This window comes from Belonocnema kinseyi, chromosome 9 (genome assembly GCF_010883055.1).
Source record: "Belonocnema kinseyi isolate 2016_QV_RU_SX_M_011 chromosome 9, B_treatae_v1, whole genome shotgun sequence".
Lineage (NCBI taxonomy): Eukaryota > Metazoa > Arthropoda > Insecta > Hymenoptera > Cynipidae > Belonocnema > Belonocnema kinseyi.
Window position 1 is genome coordinate 118669093 of NC_046665.1, and position 11798 is coordinate 118680890.

General features: G+C 31.2%; 1 protein-coding gene across 1 annotated transcript in view; it reads left to right on the plus strand.

Annotated features, from left to right (window-relative positions):
- The first annotated feature begins 7485 nt into the window (after window positions 1-7485).
- LOC117179818 (paired box protein Pax-1-like) overlaps window positions 7486-11798 on the plus strand; it is a 41337-nt gene continuing 37024 nt past the window's right edge. Inside the window, exon 1 of the mRNA XM_033371948.1 lies at window positions 7486-7959. Within this exon, the coding sequence (XP_033227839.1) occupies window positions 7941-7959 (19 nt within the window). The 5' untranslated portion in view covers window positions 7486-7940. The remainder of the gene's footprint in view (window positions 7960-11798) is intronic.

The window sequence follows — 11798 nt, forward strand, 5'->3', positions numbered from 1 at the left end:
AGAAGGTTTCAATGAATTAATTAACCTCTTAATTTTTCGTGGGAAAATGAGACACATGCTGTTCTAATTTAATATTCTTATTTATTTTTCTTCTATTTCTTTTTTTAGTTGCAATTATATTTTTAGTTAAACATTTTATTATTCTGTTGCAAATTAAATAATTCTTTCATAATTTTTTTGGTTGAAAATTCCTCTTGTTGGGTTTGAAATTCAAATATTAGGGTCTACAATTAACTTTTGTGCTTAAAATTCATATTTTGTTGTTAAAAATTCAACTAAAATATGCTTTGGTTGAAAATTAATATTTTTATGTTAAAAACTGCTCTGAAATATTTTTTTCATGTCAAATTTATATTTTGGTGTGAAAAATGTAACTAAAATATTTTTAACTTGAAAACTCGTCTTTTTGGTTAAAAAATTCATTTCGTAGAAATTTATTTTTTTAAATTAAAAATACAAGTTTAAACTTTCTTTTCAAAAATTCATCTTTTGGCTTCTCTGATGACAATTCATATGACCTTTTTTTGTTTCTTGACTGAAAAACCTTCATTTGTTGAAAATTCGCCTTTTGGGTTGAAAATTCAACTTTTTTGTTAAAAGGTAATTTTTTAGTAGAAAATTAAAACTTACTGTTTAAAAATCCAACTGTTTTGTACAAAATATAACTTCTAGTTTGAAAGTTAAACTACACTGGGAATCCCATTTATGTCATTCCCAGAATTTCTGTCCCAGGAATTTGATAATACGGGGGACAGAAGCTCATTTTTTTAATAGCATTAAAATAAAGTATAAATATTTCTGTGTGTTAGCAGTATTCTTTCCGAAACAACCTACTTTGCATAATAATGTCGAACAATAAACTAATTTAACGTTATTTTATTGTTAATTTTAACACTTAAGACGAATGCGTAAGTATAATATACTTCAAAATATTCCTGAATTACGTGTTGAAGACTATAATTAGTAAATTTATTAAGAATGTCAAGATGAAACCTAACCTCGAAATGAGGTTATTTATTTATAAGAAAAGTAGCAAAAGTAATATTTCATTTGTTGAATGTGAAAACGAATTAGATCAACAATGACGTCATAAACATATTTATTTTCACGTATTTTTAGGTGATTTGATACTTTCCAAAATTAGGTTCAATATAGAAATTGAAAGCAACTTCAATTTAGAAATTAAAACCAAAAATATATTGCAATATACTTAAATGGTTTATCATACACAAATGCTGGCCATTTAAGGAGGTGATATATTCAATTTTAATATTATATTATTTAAGAATCCCTTTTAATTAAGAATAAGAAAAATAAATTAATATGGGCCCGATCGGGGCCAGGTACGGTTATCTCTGGGCGCAGCGCTTGGCCCCGATCGGGCATCGCGTTTCATTTCGAGTCTGGCCCCATCTAGATAGCCTGTTTTGGGCCAAATTCTGCCCGATCTGGCCCCGATCAGATCGAAATTGGAATTTCTGCACGGGATATATTGAAAATGAAAAGATCATATTTTTCGTATAATTAATTATAGCTGCAATTTTTTCCTGAGGTAATAAAACACTTGTCATCTGGAATTCGTTGTTTGACTTTTCTCGCCATTTTCATCGCAGTGTTGAATTGATTAAAAATTGTAAATATGAGGGGTTCACGTGTCTTGATATTCGTGTCTGAACGTTAGTCGCGAGCCATTAAGTCGGGCCATAGAATATAAACTCGCGATGTCCATGCACGTTCACACACGCATATATCCAATCTGTGTGGAGAATGGCGTACTTACATGCACGTTGACGTCCACGATTCGTGCATATAAATTGCCAATGCGTACATATGCCACTTTCTTAAGTATAGGTAGACATATAAATAGCTATCTTGCAGCGTTATATTACGTGCTAAACGAAGCCTCGCCCTTCTCAACAATCCGCAAAACGCAGCAAAGGGGAAAAGTGATCATATACAATAGACGTATACAACACATTTCCTCTACTTTGTACACTGCATTTAACGTACAACCTCACATTATGGTCAAGAATGGCACACTGTTCCCAAATATTGTTGAAAGAAACCTGAGGCCATATAGGCTGCCCACGAAGGGCCAATAAAATAGTTAGCCCGAAAATATTTTTCACCTTTATTGTCCTGCTAGAGCATTTAACGAATTTTGAAAATTGAGTTTATAATTGAAAGTCCTTTGCGGTTATACAACATTAACTTATTATTATATACAAAATGTCTTTTGTCAAAAGGAATGAGTTCTAAATGAGAGGAATTATATTTTATGCTTATAAATTTTAACGCCAAAAAACGCCACACGCGAGGAAAACACGTATCTATGCGCACACACACATGAGCAAAATCACACTTACGTATAGTTCCAAACTTCCCGAGGGTGGCGTGCCAACCGCACTTAAAAAAAATATGGCCACCGATGTGAACGCGAGTAAAATGTAAATAAATAATGATTGAACAACTAATAGTTTGTGAATAAAGGCAAGGATTTTAAATTAAAAATCGCTGTGTAAAAGCCAAAGTTTCCAATAAGTGGCAAATAATTTTTTATTCCACAAACATTTCATAAAATCCTGTCTGATTATTAATTATTTATTTGTTCAAACGACCTGTCAAAACAAAACAATGGAGGTGGTCATATATTTTTTTAAATGCGGCACGCCACGCTCGGAAAGTTTTGAACTATACGTGAGATTTTACACATGTGTGTGGCGCAAAATTACAATTGAAATATATATTTTCTTCAATTCAAGGTTTATAGAGAAACCACTTTAATGCCTTACTTTTCTTCAATGCTTCCCTTTTTATAGGGTTCAAATCTCCATACATTTTGAATGAGAAACTATTGCAAAGAAACCAGATCTTCAGTCACCATGGCCAAAAACAAGCGGAACAAGAGAGAAAGAGAGAGAGAGAGAGAGTAGGTAGAAAAAGTTGAATTTTAGAAGTGGTTTTATTGTTTTCTTTTGAGGTAAAAATTTAGAAGGGAAGAGAATAATTTATCGATTATGGCCCAAAGTTATGAAGAGTTGATACATAACTGTTTCCTGAATATAAAACAAGATGGAAAATATTGCTGGTTAACATGTAAACGATCATCAAACGCACTCCAGTGCGTGAGTGAGTGTACTCCTACCTATCAAGTATGGTCACTAGGCAGACGAAAGCGTGCGTAAATTTAGAATTTGGGCTCACAGCCAGATAATTCTCTGCTTCGCGGTGTGAAACGGCCTTTGCTCATTTCATACCCAATATCCCATAAACCACTTCTCACACGATCTACCTTCAATTACCTATCTGGCGTACATCTAGTCAGAGAGGCCTCCTCAGTTGAGTGAAAGTCAGATTTATGAGGATAAAGATCCGCGAGAATTTCTTAACTAAAAAATTTGTATACCAAGCTTTCCGAATTAGCCCTTCTCTTAATAGAAACTCAGCGTAGGATTGAAACTTACCTTAATTTGACCAAGATCAGTTTCTTTCTTCTCGAATGAACCAAACCTGCACAGTATGATTGAATTACAGAATTATAATTTTTTCAAGTTCCGATTTTTGGGGCCAAATGGGTACCAACGGAAGTTCAACGGAGGTGATGAGGCGTGGCCAGATGTTCCTGATTAGGAAAGAAAACCCTTGTTGTTGGACGAGAGCAGCCCCTAAAATTGAGCCAGTCTCTTTATGTGTGTTTTCGTGTGAGAAGACATGAATAATAGGTTGGTACCTAGAGAACGACACGGGCACGTGACTACAATGGAGAGGCGTAGACATACGATGCTCACGGCTTATGCTTTCGCCAATGGTCCATGCCTTGGTAGAGCCACCCGTTTTACTGGCCACGCCTACCTCACCCCTTCCACCCTTCAGCTTAAATTCATCCAGTCGTGGCTGGCTCTGCTCCGTCGAGCGTGCGTGATACTCGCCAACTCACACCAATGCTCCAACACCAACAAGGCAAAACTAGCCAGCGACAAGTGCAACGATAATGTCTGCAGGTCCCGAAAGATGAGCGCTAACTTTCCTCTGAAAGTCTAAGTTCTCACTCGAGTTGATTAAGAATAAGAAATTAAATACTTTTTATTTGCAGATTTTTATAAGTTAGTATAAAACTATTAGAAGTTATAAAAGTCATGAGGAAAGATTGTAAAACTGCTTAAAAAAATTGAAAATCAAATTATGGGTATTTAAAAATGGAATCTATGAACAATTGGTGCATCGATCTACGGACTCGTATAAGGATGGTGTCCGAAACATATATGTACCAGTGGCCAAAAATTAGAGCATAAGTTGGTCCCTTTCTTGAAGTTTAATTTCCCATTTCGTCTTAATTTTCGTGGATATTTGAGTTTACTTAATCTTTTGTAGACAAATTTAAATATCATAATCCTGATTTTAAGCAAGAATAAATTTTAGGAACATATAATTTCATATATAAAGATAGAGTTATTATACTCAAATCCGCATTACTTGAAAAATCAATGACTAAATATGTCAAAAGATGTTTTTTGTTCGTCTATTTTATGCCTTTTTTAGTACTGAGGACATATTTAAATAAAAATATATTGCTACCGTGAAAATATGATTCTTATCAAACTTTTTGGTATATTCACTTCAATAAAGAGCATTTTGTAACATTGTGCATGCAATACTTTATCAACTCATCGGCATTTAATAAAGATTTCTTTAAAAAAAATTAATATCAGTTTACGCAAATGGAAACATTCAATCCTGCTATAATAACACTTAGAAACAATAAATAAAAAATTTGTTTTACAGAAGCGTCCTTAAAATAAGACTTTGTTTTTAAACTAGTGCATTATTGATCATGACTGTTATAAACATCTCTTTAATTTCAAATTAATAATATGAATGAGCATTAATATTGAGCAAAGATTGTAGAAAAAATTTAGTTTATATTTTTATAGAATCAATAATATATCTTCATTTGGTGAAAGTATAAATTCAACATGGGATTTCAGTCACCAATCAGGAAATTGAAGGAAAAATGTAAAGATTGTTTTCTTCAAAAATCAATACAAGGAAGGAACTGATAAATAAGTATATGCTTCAAAAATTGTGGTAATGTCCTTTTGTACACTTTAAACACAACTTTTAATTGTGTAGAATGTTGTTATTTTCCTGAAAAATTAAAAATTATGAATATTGCAAGAAAGCGCAATATGATAACGTACAATCAGATCCCGGAGCTTTCTAGATATTATAATGCACTAATATCACAGACAAAAATGAAGTTAAATTTTGTTGCTGTCGTCTGCTACGGCGTCCTTAGCAGCAATGGGAAAAAGGCAGAGTACGAGTCAGAGCTATAAATCGGGACTCTAGATTTAAAACAATTACAGAGAAAATTAAAAATTTGCCGCAGGTAAGACCTGCAACTGCTAATGATTAAACATATTTCGGCGAAAGTTTTATTGAGGTTAGGAAAATAATTCTGAACTCGTCCACTGCGTCGCGCTGAAGTGAGCAAATTTCAGTAAAAAATGTAAAATCCACGACAGAAAACACAAAAAAATATGTACTTACTGATATATTTCCTCCGAAATAAATCACATTATTGTAGACGAATTAAAACTTACTTATTACCCCATTTCTTACGTTATAGATTGCACAATTATGCGGTATATAATGTAAAAACTTGCAATGTACGATATCACGATTTTGCGCTATTATAATGCGATAATTACGATATATAGCGTAGGAATTACGATATATATTGTAATTTATGCGATATAGTTTTCTCAGTGTAAGAATATCCAAAATACAAAGCCTATTATTAAGATCGAACGCACGTTCACGTGAAAGGTTCTAAAACAATAGGATAGCTGTATGTTGAAGCAGTAGATAACATTGTCAAACAAATTCGCTTCCTTATATAGATACACGTAAGCAGAGTAATTTTGAAGAGTCATACAGTAGACAAGCGCAATTTCATTTCAGCGAGAATGGTGGAACAGTCAAATTTGTTCTTGCGCGTAGATTGTACAGACAGCATACATCAGAGAATATAAATCTAGATACGATGGTGACGCCTATTCATTAATTGTCATTCCCAATTGTTTGGTCGGAAAGCGAAGAAAACGATATTGGGCTCTCTTTATACAGTCTAATTTTTTTAATCATATATAAAACTGATACCTGATAATCGAAGCGTATACATCGAAGAATTTCTAATGACGAAGCGAAGATATCTATAGTGGATTTGTGTACTCGTATAGCACCAGAAACCTGATCATTAGAAGAAAATTCTTTATTCAAGAGCAGTTCCAAGTCTCGCCCTTACACGCGCACATAACATATGTCATGATTTCATTAATTTTCACTGAAGAGGATGTTACGAATGAGGATCATCCAAATGAACGAAACTTTTTGAGATATTACATGTTTATTTTTTAAAAAATCCACACACAACCAGAAATAGATTTGGTTGAATCAATACAATTTTGGTTGATTCAATCCGAGAATATGTTATGGACAACAAAGTACGCAAACCCCTTTGATTTATGATTTGAAGACTAATATTAGAAATAATTGGGAAAGAATGTACATTTCTTAGGCCCCCATTCGATTCTGTTTTTTCATTACGCCCATTTTTTATTTTTTAAAGATTTTTCGCGACTCTACGAACTCTCGCGAGTGCACTGTCATCTTGAATTGCATTCTCCTTCATCTTCTTCTTATTTGGTCAGCCAATGGCTAATCAACGTTGGCACCATATTTGCTTGAGCAGCATTAAATGCTCTTTTAGAAAACCAAATCGTAATTGAATGCGCATGTGTCTGTCGCTTTTAAGATGCTTTCAACAAAATATTTTAGTTGAATCAGCCAAGTCTAATAAAACGCTCAGCTACATGGGTTTGTAAAATATGCCGAGAAACAACCATTGTGCTTGTTGGTATTATTACCCGCATGGCAATTTCAACAAACCAGGTAAGAGCACCAACAAACACATTGGTTCTGCCAACCAATAAAGTAGCATCGGCATATTTTACAAACCCAAGTAGTTGGACTTATTGATTGAAACAAATGAATTTGTTCAGCTGAACAATATTTTTCTTAATTTAACCAAAGCGTTTTTTTTAAATCCACCAAGTATTGTCAAAAAATGATTTTGTTGAATGAAGAAAACGAGTGCAGATAGAAATTTCCAATCGTAATTTCTTAGCGGCTCCTTCTGAGAAGTCGCGCCTCACATGTGTACTGGCTGACCATTCGTCGAGGGGTTTGAGCGGGATTGCCGACGCGACGCCTCTCTTGCGGTTACCCACTCACACATAAATCCACTTGTGTTTCAAGAGGGATCCAAACATATGTTTGTATGTTTCACCCACACAGAGCTTTTGCGGTCGGCCTGGGTCCACGATCCGACGAGATGGAAGACTATAGCCGGAGATTTCTTATTTCTGCTCTGGTAAATCTGTCGTCCCAGTCAGTGAGGCAGCGAAGGGCGAGCTGTGCACCAGTGACCGTGTCCACGCTGTTGTTGACGTTCTTCCTTTTTGCTTCGTTACCGACGGCAACGTCATCATTCGTCATCGAAACGTGTTCTGACCGGTGCTAATCTGTTCGAGTCTTAAAGACCATCAAGAGTGTGCAACACTGCAAATGTCAGTTTTTGCACGTTTCAATTAATCACATTTTCAGTTAGTTGTGTTTAGTAGACAACTATAGGTATTCTACTTAGCTTTTCAAATTCTACCTTGATGGGACTTGTTTCTCCATTTTGAATTTCAAGTTTCGCGCCAAGACCGGAGAGGATCAAAGTTATGGAGTGAAAATGGGACATGGTATCGAATCAATTAAAAGTGAAGAAAAAATGGTTTTTTGAACTATCTGGAGGGAGAAACGGTGCCGGTAGCAACAAGTGAAATATCCAGTTCGCGGTGTATGTAGCCGACGGTTAACATACTTCTCCCATGGATCCGATTGTTTTAGGTGAGCTATTCAATTCGTCAAATTTGAGTGGAGTTATAAATATTTAAAATATAAAAAGATTTTTTTATCGCAAACTGCACCTTTACCTTCTTTTTATTTAGGGGTGACCCCTGAATTAAATGCTAATTTTTTTGTTATAAATCTGTCAAAAATCTGATTTATATGTTCCAATAAAGAGAGTACAATGCATACTTGTTGAAGTAAACAAATCTATTAGCAACGGTTATTTAAATAAAATATAGGCTTTTTATTTTCAAAAACTGGCTTGGGCGGAGGACCCCTAAATACTTTTTTTTTTAATTTTGCGAAAACTCTGAGTGATTTATTTTGAGTAAAAAGAGTACATTGTACGTATAAAAAATACTGTAAAAGCGATTATTGAAATAAAATAATAACTTTATTTGCAAAACTCGATTTGGGGGACTCCTAGTTTTTCAAATTTAGCAAAAAATCAGGGTGTTATTTTGACACCAAGAGAAACACTTTTAAGGTGTGCCATTTGAACAAAATTAACCCTTTTTTGGAACACCCTATTGATTATTGATCTCAGAAAAAATGTAGTCGTTATAAATTTATTTTTATTTGTTTCACGGGTTGTTTTTAGTGTTAGGTTTGAGATTTTTTAAAGAAAATTTTAATAAAAATCTCGCAATGAGCCAAAGAAACAATTTACCAAATTTAACTGTACATTTCAAGTAATGAAAATTAAACAAAATAATTGATTTTACAGGGCGATTCTGAATCTCATAACACTTTATAAACTATTTTATATTTTTAAATAATTTCAAATTACTTAATAGATTCACAATTAAACATTTTTATTAAAATTCTAATGTTGTTTTTAGTCAGAAAATATTCCATTTATATCCATTAAATTTGAAATTTGCTAATCAAAAAAAAGAATAATTTTTTAATATTTAGTAATATTTGACTGTTCATTTAAAATGAAGAGTTATAAAATATTAAAAAAGAAACAATTTGAAATTGAATTGTTTGAAATAAAAAGCCTTCCAACGTACAAATATCAGAGCTTTAATATAAAAGCTTTGAACTTAAAGCGTCCTAGTAAAAAAAAAATTAATTTGTAAGTATAAGCATTGAATTTTGATGTGTGAATAACAATCGAAATTTAAAACTATTTTAAATTAAAACAATTTAATTTGATTTAAAAAGTGTTTGAGTTCAATAAAATTTAGAATTGTTCAAATCTAAAAATTTTTCAATTAAAATTGCTTGAATTGATATAATTTTTAACATTTCAAAATTTATTAATTTCTTCTTTAATTTATAACACTGTAAAATATGGCGTGAATTTGTGTTTTCAACCAGAAATGTGAGAACTGTTCAATTTATAAAAGTTTAGTTTTCATAATTTTTTCACAATATAATGCAATTTAAAATAAGTTAGATTTCAACTTTTTCGTCATGATTTTAAATACTTTTAAAATTAAATACTTTACAGATGTGAATTTAAACTTAAATTTTAATTCGAATTATAATCTGAATTAATTATAATCTGAAAACTTTCGTTTACACTTATTCTATTCAAAATATTTTAGGAAAAGAGAACAATTTTTTTAATATTTGGGAATACTAATTGTTTATGTAAAATTATTTTTTAAATTAAATATTCAGAACTATACAATTTCAAATTGAATTGTTTACAATAGAAATGTTTTAAAATAATTTGAAATTAGTAAATTCGTAAATAAATGCTTTTGCTTAATTTCGAATCATATATTTAAATACTATTTTTAAATGTTGTTTCTAATTTTAAAATAATTACGAATTAATAAATTCATAATTAAACACTTGTATTAAATTTAAAATACTTTAAGAGATATTTTTTTTAATATTTAGCAATACTCAATTGTTTATTTAAAACAAGCCTATGAATCAAATAGTTGAAATATCTAAATAAATATAAATAAATAAAATATATAAATCATATATTTAAAACCAGAGTGAATTTTGATGAGTAAATAAAAATTTAGGAATTATTAATTTGAAATGACTTAAAATTAAAATAATTTAACTTCTAATTAAATATTTTAAAGTGTTTACATTTAAAAAAAGTTGACATCGATTTTTTAAGTTTCTGACTTAAACTTGCTCAAAATAATATAATTTTTAAGATTTACAAATGTATTGTTTTATTCTTTAATTTAGAGTATTAAAAATGATACCGCGGATTTATATTTTTAACCAGAAATCTTTTTAAAAAATTCAATTTATAATAGTTTAAAAACATTTCAGTTTAAAGGCATTTAATTCTTAATTATTCAACTAAAAAGTGTTCACATCTTCCATTTTATACCTATAAATTATTGATCCTTTGAATTAAAAACTTAGGGATTACAAATTTGTTTAAGCTTCATTAAAAAAAAAATTAAATTTAAAAAAAGTCCCACTTCAAGTGATTTAATTTGCAGTTTAGTGCTAATTACTTTATTTGAAAAAATTTGTGGCCTCAAGCATAAAAAATTAATAATTTTAATTTTCATGAAAAATGTTTTCAATCAGTATAAAAGCCGGGAATTTGCTTACCATTCAATTTGCACATGAGACATTAAGTTTCATTTATGTTTCGAGTGAGTCCGTTTTAAAGGACAGGCCTCATTCCCGAAAATTCTAATTAACCTTTGACCTGCTAACTCGAGGTCAGAAATAATCGCAAAATTATTATTTATCTCCTGAACATTGTTGCACTGATGAGCCAGAATAGGATGAAATCGCACTACATTATTTTTTACAATTTCGTATGGTCAATGAATTGGTCACGGATACAATATTAATCGACTAAAGCTATTTCGAAAGGATTTAAGTGCACAGATAAAAGTCCATTCATACGAACTTGTTACCATGTCGGAATCACTGTCCGCCTCGCCTCAATCTGTTCGAATCAACCCGAAACACGATAAACTCGGATTTATTTTGATAAACGGAAGAGACTCGGAAGATGATGTCAAAAATGTTATTATTTTGTTTAAAATTGAATTATTTTTCTGAAAATTCAACAATTTTGTTAAAGTGATATTTCTTGGATGAAAAGAGAACTGTTTTGCTGAAAATTCGCCTTTCTGGCTTGAAAATTCAACATTTTTATTGAAATTTCACACCTTTCATGAATGACAAATTTTTTATTTTGGAGATTTTAATTCTTATTTTGTTGGTTTTGAGCTGAGGCGTAGTTTACTGATTTTCAAGTTTACACTTTAAAGGAAATTGGAAATGTGAAATTGGAAATGTGAAATTGGAAATGTGAAATTGGAAATGTGAAATTGGAAACGTAAAATTGGAAACGTAAAATTGGAAACGTAAAATTGGAAATGTGAAATTGGAAATGTGAAATTGGAAATGTGAAATTGGAAACGTAAAATTGGAAATGTGAAATTGGAAATGTGAAATGGGAAATGTGAAATTGGAAATGTGAAATTGGAAATGTGAAATTCGAAATGTGAAATTGGAAATGTGAAATTGGAAACGTAAAATTGGAAATGTGAAATTGGAAATGTGAAATGGGAAATGTGAAATGGGAAATGTGAAATGGGAAATGTGAAATTGGAAATGTGAAATTCGAAATGTGAAATTGGAAATGTGAAATTGGAAATGTGAAATTGGAAATGTGAAATTCGAAATGTGAAATTGGAAATGTGAAATTGGAAATGTGAAATGGGAAATGTGAAATTGGAAATGTGAAATTGGAAATGTGAAATTGGAAATGTGAAATTCGAAATGTAAAATTGGAAATGTGAAATTGGAAATGTGAAATTGGAAATGTGAAATTGGAAACGTAAAATTGGAAATGTGAAATTGGAAATGTGAAATGGGAAATGTGA